This window comes from Halyomorpha halys, unplaced genomic scaffold (genome assembly GCF_000696795.3).
Source record: "Halyomorpha halys isolate HHAL.00 unplaced genomic scaffold, Hhal_1.1 Scaffold5.1, whole genome shotgun sequence".
Taxonomy (NCBI): domain Eukaryota; kingdom Metazoa; phylum Arthropoda; class Insecta; order Hemiptera; family Pentatomidae; genus Halyomorpha; species Halyomorpha halys.
In genome coordinates this window covers 264,890-280,791 of record NW_027106871.1, presented here as the reverse complement: position 1 = coordinate 280,791, position 15,902 = coordinate 264,890, and the positions used below count along the sequence as shown (strand labels likewise).

General features: G+C 31.7%; 1 protein-coding gene across 1 annotated transcript in view; it reads left to right on the top strand.

The window, feature by feature from the left end:
* LOC106692579 (uncharacterized) overlaps window positions 1-15,902 on the top strand; it is a 35,702-nt gene that overhangs the window by 16,224 nt on the left and 3,576 nt on the right. Inside the window, exon 2 of the mRNA XM_014438621.3 lies at window positions 14,012-14,112. Coding sequence (XP_014294107.1) covers window positions 14,019-14,112 — 94 coding nt within the window. The 5' untranslated portion in view covers window positions 14,012-14,018. The remainder of the gene's footprint in view (window positions 1-14,011; window positions 14,113-15,902) is intronic.

Sequence of the window (15,902 nt, the reverse complement as noted above, 5' to 3'; positions counted from 1 at the left end):
TAATGCTGTGTTTTTGTATTTTCATGGTATTTATGATGACAGTCAAAAGGAATTACTAAATGATATGTGTAAATTACATAGAATGTGTGTCTGTATTTAGATAAATACAGAAAACATTACATATAGTGGAAAAAAAATCAATGTCAAAAATATTTATAAAAATAAATTAGTTTGGAAATAAAAAGCTGCGTAAATAGTCTAACCTATAAATAAAATAAAAAATATTATCAATTAAATTCTCCCTAAATCAGCAATCCTAAAATTTATATTTTATAGCATTAGGAAGCTGGAGAATGAAAAACGTTCCTAAATGCCCTATTCTCAATCTATTGTTGAGAGTTAATACTTTTACGTCACCTGTCTCATCTTTTACCTTAACTATCACCTGAATAATGCAATAAAATCATTTTGTTGAATATTAAATGGATTCGGAATATTAAAAAATATAACCCCAAGCAGAAGTATACTAATATTCGGTTAAGTGGAAATTTAGGGCCTAAAGTCAGAAATTGAGCCGGGTACGTTCAAGTTCTCCCACGTCTACTTACATCTCCAAAATAAATATGATAATTTTATAGAGAGCTTCATTAAATTGTAAACTTCAGTGCTCAGTCTATATTTATAAATGCATAGACTGTCTAGGTCAAGTGAAAGGTTTGTGTAGTTTGAAACTGTAACAATATGCAAAATCTAGATCGTGAGCAATATATCACACACTATGTTGAGGAACACTTCGATGAGGGAAAGCATTCTCTTGTGGAGATAGATTATGATTGTAGAAAAGGTAGTGAGAAGCTACTTTATTTTAAAATGGTCAATAGAATACTGAAATGATAAATTGTATAATATAGCTAAGCATGTTTCGTAGATATAATCTCTAGTATGAAATTTACTTATTTATTTTACTTCATACAAAAATAGCTGCCCTGTTCCAGGCACGTCAGAAACAAAATTATTCGGAATGCAGTACTGATATGGCATCAAGATAAAATTTATAAAGTAAAAAAAAAGTTTATAATCGCCTATAAGGTACGGTTCAAGGCCCATTCGTTGTTTGCGTAACAGGTCGATTTAGCAATGCAAACATAACCGAACGAAATCGTGATTAGATGTTGAGAAGAGGTCTAGTTAATGGCTTATTCATCAACTAGTTTTAAAAAAATAAATATTGCAGTACGTTAAGAGATATAATAATTGACAATCTAATTTTTCAAGAAGAAATCGTTTTTATTAAGTAAACAAAAAACTTGTTTGACACAAAATTAAAACTTAAACCAAACTAATTAATTAATAAATCATTGATCACACACCCTACTTCAATACAAACAACTAATAACATAGAAACAGCTAATTATATTTTATAACATTATAATTCATAAAAGATGGTTATTTTACCAGTTAAAATAACCTACATTACCAAAAAATTGATTTCTAAGGGATCTGCTTTTCTTGTTCGTCATATTCCAATTCATGAACTGATTTCTTTTCTTTCATTCACACACCTAACATATTCACCGGTGACCTCAATGCCAACAAGTGTATGATGTTCATCGTTCTGTGTTTTGTCTTTGCTTGACGACTATTTTGATAAAAACGAGTTCATCAAAATAAATATTGAAAAATAATCAAAGAACAATATGTAGCAGTATGAAAAGATGAATACAACACATTTATTTTATAAATTTTGATAATAACTATTTAAAATGATATCTTAAAGAGATATTTCCTTTTAGATATTGCATCATTTACTAAGATTTGTTTAAACGCCTTTTCCCTCCTATTTCATAAATTTATAAGTACGCGACAGCTGGAAGACAATGGTAGTCGAACCCGAAGGGTGTGGTCCTGGGAGTTCCGTTTGGCCTTCTTACTTCAATACTTTCTCTTTACTAGCATTTCCTTCGAGTGGTCGTCATCCATCCGGAGTTTGCTCCGCATCGCCGAAGACCAGGATGTAACAGCCATCGGGGTTGACGCAGAGCGAGATCTATCGGATCGTGAACATACTGAGCTCGGGTTATCTTTCCGTTGAAGAAGAAATCATAAGATGAAACTAACAAGTCTTGTACGAATGAAACACTCCGAACTATATAGTGAAAAGAGAGTCCGTTAAATATTCTACTGCTTACGTGAATAGAGCTCAAAATGTCCTGAAACTATCTGAAAATGTCCTGCTCTCATAACAGAACACGATTTGTGGATAATTGAGCAGCTGTCTAAATACAAAAAAATTTGGTGTGATGGGCGCTTCACACAATTTGTACTTACCTACTTTGGATTTGATCATAGCTTGATATCATCGCTCATATTAAATCCGACAACTTGTTTATTATTGAAACTTCTCCTTGCTATAGTATTACTTATTATGGGGGTAAAAAAACTAATAATACTGTGTTTTTGTATTTTCATGGTATTTATGATGACAATCAAAAGGAATTACTATCATCATTATAACCATAGTAACACGAGAACATTACTTCTCTCTTTTAGTTAATTATAAAATTCTTTAATTTTTTATATTTATTCAGATTAGAGATGGTTATTTGTTTTAATTAAATAAGATTAAAGTTATTTCAGACTATATTTTGTATTTAAATATTATTAAAAAAAATTAAATCCTTTTAGAAGAAGAAAAAAACTTTGAAATTATCTAAATAAAAAAAAAATTTTGCTTGGAAGAATATTTTAGAATACTCCTTATATTTTTTCTAGAACTTAAGATTGAGCAAAATTTAATTCCAACCTTAATAGCAGGAATATAAAATTATCTAATAAAATTAGCTTCCCCAAAGCTTTTCAATTATGGGCAAAATATTAGTTTTTTAATTAAAATAGTTTGTATGTACGTTGGCATAAATGTAGAGAGTAGTTAGCGAGTTTAATTTGATTTAAACATTATTAGATAACTTGTCGATGTATTAATATTATAAATTAAACATGAAAATTTTAGGATTATTCTGCAATTTGGGTGTTTTTTAATTGTTTTTCGGTTTTTCACTGCACGGAAATCCGGTCTCTAATAATAAATAACTGAAGAGTTATTCCTCCGAACTAATTTCAGGAACTATATGATTTTACAAATTCATTTTGTGTGACATAGAACTTTTTTGGAAAAAAGGTTTAGACTTTATAATATCACAATACGTCCCATAGGAGATGAGTAATAACCATTTACGTTATAATTTGAGAGCAGGGACAAACGTTAACGCATATTGGAGTCGAATTATGAGTAAATTGTTTCCTCATAGATAAAATATATACTTTATCTAGATAAGGTTGAGGGAAAAACTTTGAGTTATAAAGGTAATGAAACTGAAGACGGTTTTTTCAAGTTTTTTTTTTTTTTTTTATTGTCCTATTTTTTTAAAAATAAATTTTGTATTTTATTCAGTTAATTAGAAGTCATAGGTCATTTACATATATATGTGTTGGTGATGTTTTTTGAAACATACATGTCAAATATAATATAGGCAAAAGATCGGGGCACAGTTTGCCCTCAGATAAACAAAGTAAGTTTCAAGCTCAATTGATAAAGGCAAAAACTGAATTACACCTCTACTCTATTCATATTCCTTTGATATTAATGATATGATATGTAAGTAATACTTATGGGAAGTGAGTAAAAATGATTACTGTGAGCAAATAAAAACAGACCATTAAGGAGCCAACAAACAGAAGATTACGACTGAGTTACAAAAGCTGAAGACATCAGCTGTTGAGGAACGGGATGGGCTGCTGGGGCGACATTCCATGGGGCAACGGTACGCTGGCCCAGTGTGCGGCCGATGACCTACGGCGAAAGTTTTCGTTCGAAAGTTCGCACCTTTTGTCATGAGGGAGGAAACCCCAAGAGGAAACGTACAATGAGGAAGGGTGAGGGTGGGTGTAAGAAACCTCGACAAAAGAACCTGTAGACTGGATACAGTACAGGAGGCCATACTCGGTCCCAGTTTATTTCGCATTTTCACTGTCAAAAGGACTTGTCACAGTCGGCTCTGGAATACTTCCGTTGTATTGTGTCTTGGATGGTATCTAAGCAACAAATGAGGTTACCTGCCAGTTGTATTTTAATTGTTTATAGATGACTAAAAATTAAATTAATTTAAATAGAATTCGACATAGCCATTACTGAACAACTCAGCGAATCCTGATAACGACCAGGTTTTTTTAGTCCATCTCATAAAGTGCATGGAAATTAATTATACAATTAAAATTATATATTCTATATTACAAATATACAAATGTCTAAAAAATATAAAATATTTTCATTTGATTGAGGATTAATTTTTACCCACGGTGGTCTTTTTGGATTAATAAATTTGAAGATTGAAAATGAAGGATTTGAGACTTTGCCTATTTCATATAATTTTCTTTCTACTTAAATTCTGCTACCTATTAATCCAAAATGCTGTAAGTTTATTTATTACAGATATATTATAATCTATAACATGCACAGAAAATGTTGTGAAATGAAACTATGTTTTTAAAAATTTCGAGGTTGCCGAAAGCCTTGAAAATATATTTGGAATAGCATTGCACTAAGGTATCGATATTAATCAGAGAAAAATTTAATTTTTCATTAATTAAAAAGTTCAATTTTTTAAACTACCACAATTCTTCAAATAAGAAATTTCTATTTTTTCTTTAAATGACACATAATTCCTTCATTCATTCATATCTTCGTTTATAATTATATATATAAAAGAAATCTCACCAAAAAAATAAAAATAAAGCCTTCGAACATTTGTGATATTTCCCAAATAACTTCATCAAATAATGTTCCTCTTACCCTTCAATGACAGTTTTGATGTTTGGGATTTCAGCCTGATCCAATCCAACATTAAATAGACAAACTCCTCAAAATTTACAATTGAGAACAAAACATCAATCTATATGCCTACAAAGTGTCAGGTCTAATTGGACTGATGGTATTGAACCTTGAAAATAAACAATACTACAAAATGTACTCCGTATCCAAACTTACAATCGATAATCTTACATAAAATGTCGCTGAAATTAAATTATCCGCAAAAGTTGTGATAATTTATTTTCCTTCGTAATCAAATCCCATAACAAAGTTATAACTTTGACATCACATGAGACATCTCAAAAAATATTTTGTGTAAGGAATCTAACAACGAGTCATATTTAATTTAATCTTCTTTACTATATTTATTTGCTATAGTATATGAATTTTTTATTCATTTTTATACTTTGTTTATTTAGTAAGATTCATTTTTATTTTTAAATATCAATCAATACGGTTAAGGATATAAACATGAAACCCACCTTTTTTAATCTAAAATTATACAGTAACAACAAAAACTTACAGTTTTATTCTATATCTATACATAGATTTCACATTTTCGTAATGTTTCGGCCTATCCTATTAGCAATTTTCATCTTCACTCCAGTTAACACATTAGAATTTATTATCAAACATGGCTCCTTTATCAAACTCCTGGAAGTATTCCTGATATTTTAATTTAAATGAATAAAAAAGGATTTTGTGTCTTATAAATGAAATTGGCTTTTATATATTGTTTTATGCGTTTACAGTGATTTTTTGCTTATTCTGAAAAAATCACACCATCATAAAAAACAGGTTTTATGATTACAACTGGTAAATGCATCGCCACTTCTAGAATCCACTGGCTTCGTTGAACATCGAAGAAAAGTGGGCTTATGCTAATGAGAGATCTTTGAACCCGCCACGCCCTCCTATAGAAGAGTTAAGCGACAACCTCCTAAATGCCTCAACACTTTTCACACCGTGCAGCTTCAGAGGGGCGATGAACAGTTATGTACCATCGAGGAAAATGAAAGGGGACCCCAGAGCATCCTCATTATAACTCTTTTCCGGATGGAAAGCGAAAAGGTACCGGAAAAAAAAGCTCACTCATTGGGAAAATGCTTGGTCGACCGAAAATGTGATGATAGTGGGTTTTAAAATTAATGTTGCACTTTCATTGGCTATTACCAATCCCCGGATATGGAAGCTTCCTGCTGTAACTAATCTGAGTTAACAAAAATAAATATGAATTGCAAAAAACAACAAGTAGGAGTGAATTAGTCACATAAGACTAACGCTGCAATATTGAATTAAAAGATATTTTTCAAGATAACCAATCACATACTCGAAATAAATGATAATTGCGAATAAATAATTTATGTGTTATTAGCACAAAATTAGCCATTTCGACTCAGAATTAGATGTTTAATTTCCTTGGTACTAAACACGGATTCCATTAGTCTCAGCAAGTGAACTCGTTTATGATGACTTCTCCCTACACAAGCTCAATCCCAATTAGCTTCCAATCAAAATCGTTTTGATAATTCATCTTCCAATATTAATAGAATTAAAATATACTATCAAAACTACACATCATTCCATCAGTCGTCAGTTTATGCCTTGATGATACAGAAAATATTTCTTTTGGGATGAGAATTTTTTTCTGAGTGAATCGTCAATGATTCGGGGAATTACATTTTTAAAGATTGGAGAAATCCAAAGATCAGATCTTGTAAATCTTGGATATATTAAATTAAATTAAAAATAAATAAGATGAACTTTTACTGGAGGTATATAATTCATGACTTACTTCTTTAAAATCTATTTATCTATTAAGTGCATCAGTTTCTATCAACATCAGTGATAAACTGATCAATCTTTCACTAAGCAATCATACTTAATTTATGAATCGCAGGAGTAAGAAGGAGGCCAAACGGATCGCGGGATTCTGTTCTTAGCCCAGTGGGTCAAAAGGGCAGAGATGGTACTTAGTAAGTATTATTTTTTCAAGGTAACTGGCAATATTCAGGAACCGAATGTGTACTAATATTGCCAATTTACTCGTCAGTAGTGATCGCTCACTTGATCAAATGAATTTAGTTCGTTCTAGATAGCTGCACTGAAATGAAAGAAACGCCATTATAACTTTATATTATTCCTAACAACTTTCTCCAAATATTAATTTCAGAATTCAACATATGCTATGAAAATGTCTGAAATATGAAAAGATGTCAGAACACATATTAATAGTTACTGCTTTCAAAACACCTAAATCAAGAAATTAGCATTCATTATGATATTTACCTGGAAGGCCCTTTTTATTTCTCATATAATAAATTACACAAGCCTATAAGTTGGAGGGGTACAGCCAAGAAATCAGATACTGAAAAGAATAACTAGTAGGCAGTAATAATGTGGTTATTTCTCTAGACATCACCTGAGATAATTGTACCCTAAGCCTAAACCAATACATTCCGACATAGGTACTTCACTTCAAAGAGTTCATTAAACCTTCTGAGAAGATTGTTTACAAAAGCTGTGTTACTATTTCCAGGGAGGGAAAGGCTTCAACATCACGAAGATTAGGTAACTCCATGGGAACTTGTAGTTCTTAGATAACTCCCGTTGCTTCAGGAAAACCTATAATGCAGCCGTTCTCAGGCAATTCCTAATACTATAATGCATATTGCATTTATTGTAAATGTAGCCTTTCGCTAAGGTAATAATACTTTTTATGTCTTTATTACCAGATTGGCCCTAGTTTGCCTTACCAGGTTATTGCTAGTTTGTTAGTTTTTTTTTAACTGCTGATAATGGGGGGAGGTTATAGTCACGCGCAAAAGATACCTATAACTATTTGCAATGCTACAAGTGTGAACTATTATAATTAAAAATAATCAAGATCAATTAATAAAAAAAATTAATAATCCACAGAAAATAGAATCCATTGCGATTCTCAAAATCTAGTTTTAATATGCCTGCAATTTTTTTCTTTCCGTACAGGATGCTACCCCCACACCAAAGTTTTGTAAATGAGAATATGTGTATATTTGTTTTTAGTCCGGATTTTCTAAAAACGACATGGCACATCATTGCCAATCTTGTATCGTTTTGGGTTGATTTGATGTTTTTTTCTTCTTTTCGTCGGCCCAAGGAGTCCTATTGTTATATTATGTAACATGTATATTGTTATACATATTATACCTTATCTCATATAGTTATATTATAATAGAATTGAGATACGGATGTAAATTATTATTATTTATTTTAAAAAATCTATATTAGATTCTTCCATAAGTTTGAACAACGACTGAATGGTATCCCTATCAAGATCTGGCAGACCTGATGGGATATTTATCCCGGTATTTATTTGATGCTGATATGATTGATATGGTTCATATGATTGATTTTATGTTGATATGATTATTCCAAGTGCAGCGACGATCTAGATGAATTCCAAGATATCTTACTGTTTCACTGTCAGATCTCTTTAGCAATTCTTTGCCTTTGCATTTTCCAATGTTGAGACTGATCATCTGTAAATGATATATTTCGTATAAAGATTTATTCGATTATTGTCGATGTAATATAAGTAGTCAGTTTACTCAGAGAAGAGGGCGTTGTGACTGAGCGAGTTAAACAGACTTGTTTTTAGGTAGACTTTACGATTACAACGTGGCAGAAACTATATCAATGAATCTGGAAAACTTAAAGTTAATTAGAAGAATGCCTTTTCTTTAAGGTTTCGTTTGCTATAACCAAAAATAATGTACGTGGACAAACTTTGAAGCACAAACGGATCAACTGGTTTTTCCCACGAACTATATGTTACCTTAGAACCAGACGTGGAGAAAACCAGTATATACTTATGCCTCAGAAAGACAAACAGCGTTTAAGCTGAAAAACTTAAAGCTTTCTTTAGATTGTTTTAAAAAAATACCCTTCGTATTTATAAAACAAATTGCAAGAATAAAGCTATCAAACTTAAGAGGCTTTCTGTCAGGTCGGTTTTTTTTAATGATTGACCTTTTAAGTTTTTCAACATACATTTCAAACACAATTCAGAAGTTCTACGTAATTTAATCATCATGTATATCCCGTTCATGTAATTCTCTAATATAACTAACTTTAAGAGTAAATCCAATTTGGAAAAAAAAAAATCCAAATTCATTTCTCTTTAGACCGTTTATTAAGATGTTTAAAAATTTGTTTGTGTTGCTCACAACCTATTTACAGCGGTGTGTTAAGGAATTATTTAAATAAGAATACTTGAAGAAAAAAAATCTAATAATAAATTCTGCAATAAAATATATATTTTTAAATGAAATAAATAAGACCAGATATTCTTAATTAGTAAAATATTATGGAACAAACCTCAACAGATGGGCTGCTGCAAGTAGGGTGGAGAGATGCGAGTAATTTACCTGTTGATTTTAACATAGTCAATACTATATTATTGTATATATTATAGAATAGTTACTTATAGGAATTTCTCCAGAATTACGCAACTATTTATGAAAGGGATGACTGCACGTATTAAATCATTAATTTAGACAAATAAAATGAAATATAAAAATAATAAAATATAATATTAAAAAAAATGCAACAAATGCAATTTAATTCGATGTCGAAACCGACATGTCCCACTGCATTCCTCGACTTCTTGCGCCCGACTACCCGTTAAACTGCCAATTTGAATTCCAAACGGTTGTTTCTCTTGATTGGGGGCTACCTGCACCAATTTCAGCATTTTTTTTATGTATTAAGGTTATAGCGACAAGTTGGTCCACTTAATTTGAAAATTATCGGTTGAATAATATCTGCCAATTTTGAGACGGGCGATTCCCACCCCAACCTCACAAACAACCATTATTACGACGCAGCCTGTAGTGTAAAATCAAACGATGGTACAGTCTCATTTTGACTAACTGATTTTTAGTCTTAAGGCTTTGATATTAGGTGTAATATTTTAAAAATCAGTGATCGTTAAAAATACTTTCTGATTTCTGTATAATTAGATTATTTATAACACAAAATCACTTCAATAATTAGTGAATAAATTACAATTAATAACTAATAAAAACCACACAATTTTTTAATCACACCTTTTTTATTTAGAAAATTTAATTAATTTGTTTTAAAAAAATAATAGTTAGAATGAGGTCAAGAGAATTTTGATTTCGATTCCAGCAACAGTTTTTCACTAAACCCCTTAAAACAAAAAAATATAAGATCATATTAAACAGAATCCGTTCATATACTTCTCGATTAACCCTTTGTATACCTACAGTGGCATAAGTATTTGGATACCTATGACGTTCAAATTTGATGATTTGGCAGTTCATCATCTATAGTACAATGTAGATTATTAATTGTATCTATTATTACTTGTAATATAGTTCCATGTTGTATTTTATTGTTATAATGATACGCTCAAAATAATCTTTAAAATAGGTTGTAAACCTTAGCAACTAAAATTCTATTCTATGAGAAACAAATGTACTAAGAAAGAAATAAGGGAGAACATTTGTATAAATAATAAACGTATAAAACTTTTTTTTATAAGGTTTTAATTCGATATAGCCTTTTTGCCTTATGGCGTACACAAAATTTACAGTAATTCTAAACCTAGAGAGGTGAGTTCATACACACTCGCTATTTCAAATCTGATGAAATTTAGATGAGTCAAACAGAAAGAGAGATTTCACGTAGTTTCCAGTCTTAAATCCTTTCATGAAACTATAAACGCGTATACAGGAATCAAACAAAAAAATAATGCCTTTTAATAGAAACATACATGATTTAATGAAAAAATTTTTTGAGCTATTGAATTATAGGAATAAGTTTTCATTCGTTTTTAAGAGAAGGGTTACCTCATAGAAAAGTAAAAAATCATACAGTGGCGTCATAGGATGGATCTTTCCCTATATTACAACCTTTCATTAGCACTGGATTTCAATTTAATTCTTTATCATTTATATGAAGTGACAGAAATATGAAGTAAATTTTTTGTGTATTTAAGACAAGTTAAATTATGAAATGTGGAGAAAATAGTCGGGGATGCGGTCAGCAAATAAACACAAATAAACAAAATTAAATATTCGTGCCGGCTTTTCGACATTGAAATTCAGGCCATCTTATCCACATATTAATCTACGGTCATCTATCAATCAACACCTCATTTAAATATGGAATGCTCGAATTATTTTTGAAAACGAATTTGAAAGTATGTTATCTATAAAATAACATTTTTACTTATCCTTTCAAGGGAACCAAAGTACAGTTGGATTAGGAATCAAAAAATAGTAATGTCCAACAAAAAAATTGAAATCTTGAGACGGAAGTTTTAAGTTACCCTCAGAAAGCAACACAGCGATAATTTCTGCCCAAAACCCTACTCTTACACAATAAAACGTTTTGGTAAACTGTAATCATATTTATCTACCGTACAAATAGAATATCGTACAAATAGACTATTTATGATTATTGTACGAAATTCCATTTAGAATCATTGCTGTCATGATATTATGAATATATTCGTGTCGAGCGTTAAAAGTTGAACGATTGCACTTTCAGTTTCCCCTTTCCAAGAACTTAATTTGCCGAGAGAAAGTTGCACAGGTTTTAGGAAACATTCAACAATCCAACGGCATCGTTGCCAAGAAACGCGCATCCCCACCTGGATTCGGCTGGCACCGAGGTCAAAGAAAGTACAAGATCCACTGGTTACATGGAATCGTCAGGAGAAAGGTTCAAATGGCCGCGGGTCACGAACTCATGAGGAATCGTTCACGAACACTCGCTATCGGAAGGACTAAGAAGAAAAGTGTTCTTCCGCAGTCTTTTTTTTTTCATTTGAAAAAGAAAACAGACCTCAATACTGATCCTATTTCTTGATATGCCAGTTTAAGTAATTCGCAGGTTCTTTAAGGATTCAAGCGATGAGGTATGGACCTCTTTAGCATTACTAAGAGAAGAGAAAGGTTCCTTGACTCTCTTTTTGAGAACAAACGCAAGTACGAAAAGCAGAGCTCTCTAATGTTTATCATCCTCATATTCATAATCGATCCAAGAATGAACTCATTGAGCCCTGACCATCTTAAAGCGAATCGAAGATACAACGCCCGGTTTCATAAGTTACGTAAATGGTTTGGTGAAGGTTAGTATCGAAGAAGCAGGTGGAGACAGGATGTGGGTTAGGAGAAGTGGTCTACTTAGACCGGATACTGACTGGCACACTTGCTCGATTCAGTCACCACACGACTGTCGATCCGTTACTTTAATTATCCCCCGATCCTTGTATTGTGTCCCGAGGCTAACGGATTCTGTTTTATGAAAGTGATTTGAATATGTCACTTTCATTTTGTCCAAATGGGTCTTGAATAGTTCGACGTAACATTCCTGCATTAATATCACTTAAGGTATATTATAGTCGTCAGTGGCAGAATTTAAAATCCTAAATCCAAATTCATGTGAATTGTATCATATTAGAATTTATTAATAAAAATAAGATACATTAAATAATTCAAGAATGCATTTAAATAGAAGTTAACTATTTACAATAACGGCTTCCTTACCAAAAACGGTTATTTAGTAACTGGAACAGGTTTCTAATTACTAAAAATGTTTCATAAGCTTATATCACCCTAAAATAACTTCACTATATGTATCGATCTTTGGGCTATGGTTGGGTTTCCCAAGTTGTAGGTCACTGCTCATTTAACTGTCGGTAACTGAGAGTGGAACTTCAGCTGTTTCTGGTTTTAATTTGGATTTTCTATTTAGGAGAGGATATACACTGCTAGCCTTGCGTAGGTTTGAGTTAGTAACAGACATGTCTGAAAAGATCAGTATTAAAAAATAAATAGTCTGAATTTTTTAAAGCGAAGTCGAAGGTTTTAGTGCAAATTGTAATGGGCTAATAAACCTTTATCCCAGTTATACACATGACCAATAATGAAATGAAATTTTAATTGTGATTTAACTGAACTTAATAATTTTGACTATAAACCTTGTTCGACGTATGTATTAACGTTCATGTTAGCGGTTTTATATTATACTGAGAAAAAATTAAACGAAAAAATTGCTTTCATGATGGATGCTCACAAGGAATTCACTTCATTACTTTCCACTTTAAATTAGATGCATTTAAAAACCGATATTTCATATAAAACTGGTTTAAGATTCAGTTGAATATGTCAGCAGGAATAAATTCGAAAGTGCACTAATCTTAGCCTTTGGAAAGGATAAAAAATACTCTTAAACCTTTCTCTAGCCCAACTTGAAGCCACAACTTTTACGAAGTTATAATTTTTAAGAACTTGATTTGATTTTTTTTTTCTTTTTCTTGTCAACTAATTTAAATTTTTAAAAACTCGGCGGAGTGTTCAAAAAAATAAACATTACTCGTAAATATTTTAATATTTTATCGTAAATTTTAATATATCATTGATTATTTTTCTAATAATTTTATAAGATTGTTTTCCACTATCTTCATGCCGGTTTTTAATGTCAGGCACTTTTTAAATATTACCCAATTAAACTATGTTAAAGTCTCCTCTTCCGGTTTTAAGCAAATATTTCTGAAGTACTATAGGACCGTCGCTCCCTGGGGTCTTAGTGGGACGTGTCCAATCGGGAAGGATGGCCTTTTTTTATGTTATATTATCCTCTTGTGAAACTGCGACATATACATCGACCAACCTACTCCCTATAATTGTCTGCCAATAATACAACAGTTTAACGAAAGATAACGAATCTGTAACGGATTTCAACGAGGAGACTCGTACTACTTAAATGAGGATAAGAGCTAGAATAAAGCTCATTTAACTGTACATTAACATGGCGAGTTTAATCGAAATCGTTAGAGTCGTTTTTTAGAAAATACAAAAAATGTAAAAAAATCGATTTAAAGTGCACTCCATTTCATCGAAAAATTTGCTGTCACATCCCGGCATATAACTCTCTTAAATAAATAACTTCATTTTAGTACAAGTTCTCGTTTTTGAGCTAGGCTGTTTACAGACAAGTTTTTTGAAACTACTACGGCTAGAATTAGGTGTTAACCTGTAAGATAAATCCCTAAACCCTCCCACATGTCAGACATGACCAGAAAGGAGATACAAATTAACTGTAATTAATTCAGCTGTGAGTTGTGTACTTTTAAGCAATACAGTTCATTATTTAATTATATACTAACAAAGACAATTGTGTTTACAGATCAGTGATGTTTCGCGAGTTGGCACTTGTCGTGCTGCTAGTGGCGCTAGTGTCGGCACAGCGACGGCTTGCCCTTCCCGACCCGAGGAGTTGTGCCAACAGTGAGTATTCAATAATTTTTTAATAAATCAATATAAATTAAAACTTTTTATCAAACACGACATCATACTTATTCATCACACTATTCATATATTCAATAATAATCTAAAGGATTATTAATTATTGAAGAAAACCTGCAATGATCTAAAAATGAATTTTACCACTTTGTTGTTTCAGCAGTAAAATACCAAATATGGGAAAAAAACATCTTCATATTCGTCCCATTAGTTACAAGCGATGACACCGAATGTAAAAAGAGCGGTCAGAAATCTTTTCCGAGGAAATTAATTACACTTTCGACATTCGACCATCAACAGCATGAGCCAAGTTGAGAATACCATTGCTACAATTCGTATACCTCTTTTTATATAGAATACGATGTAAATAACTTAGATGAAACCTTCATTTTTATGGTCTAGTAAAAATACAGCGAAATCGTTAGAAAGTTCCATTTCCACAGAAACTATGAGCAATGATCGAAGTGAAATCGTCATGAGGTGTTTGCCGTAAACGATACTGCATTGTTATATGGGACTGAATGATAAAAAAAAAAAAAGTACCTATCAATTAACAATGTTAGCACCATAACCAGTCATATATATTGGCACACCTGCATAAATATGTTTTATTAACATTACATCTAATTCACTACTTTTAGTTAGTTATTTTCAATGATGGACCTTTCCAAACGACGAAGAAAAAAAAATTCTTTAACTCCATCCACAAATTGAAGTTACATTCCAAGAATAAAAAAATGCGAAAATCTAAAAAAAAAAAAATGCATCCGTCGCTGGTTTGGGTCTGCTTTTCTCTAGGCAAACGGGACGGTTTTTAATAAACTATGGACCGAAGTAACAGGTCACCCCAAATCTAAGGATGATCCTCGGAACTGATTATTACCTTCCAACGTTGTTTCAAAATGGCGGCCGATTACACTTTTCGTCTGGGCCGGCCTTAGCTAGACGCGAACAAAATAAATAAGCAGAACAGTAAAGAACAAAAAAAATTGAAACTAGGTTAAAAGTTCTTTCTTACACTTGCAGATGAAATAAGATAACGTGAATTACCATGTCTTACAGATTAGGCCAGGTTTTAATAAAGAACCTAAAGAAATATATAATACATAAACTCAATATATTTAAACAATAAAATAAAATAAAGATCTGTAACGCTAAAACCCACGATGGGCCAGGGGTGAAGTACTTTGTAAGGAAGTACTGTTACTAAACCAAAGGTTGTGAAAGGAGGTGATTTGGTCAGAATCACGTTCGACAGGCAGATCTTTACCCAATTAAGGGTTCCCACTTGTATGAGGCTGGGTGAACCTTGGAGGGCTGACTCACATATAATAGGGCTGAAATGAAACAGAAAATAATTATCTGCCACATTGGATTTGAATCCGGGTCCTTGGAGTTAGTAGCACAGTGCCTTACCAATGAGCTACCCACTCCCGTAAAATTCAATATTTAAAAGAAATAAATACAGTTATTGGAACCCCTACCAGCCTTAGAAAATCGGTTAACCATAGTCCTTGTAATTGAACCAAGTATCTATATTATTAAAATAACTATTTAAAATTGTGTTATTAATACAAAAGTGTGAATACACTAAGTTGACAATAGTTATCATTATACCATTCAAGATTTGGTACTTTCAATATTTTAAATTCAAGATCATTTCTCTTACATCAGGTTGCCAAATTAATTCTAAATATGTTCAATCTTGAAAATTTCTGAGTTTAAACACTAGAAAATTAAAAAAAAATAAAAATATGACTATGACCTTTCAACTT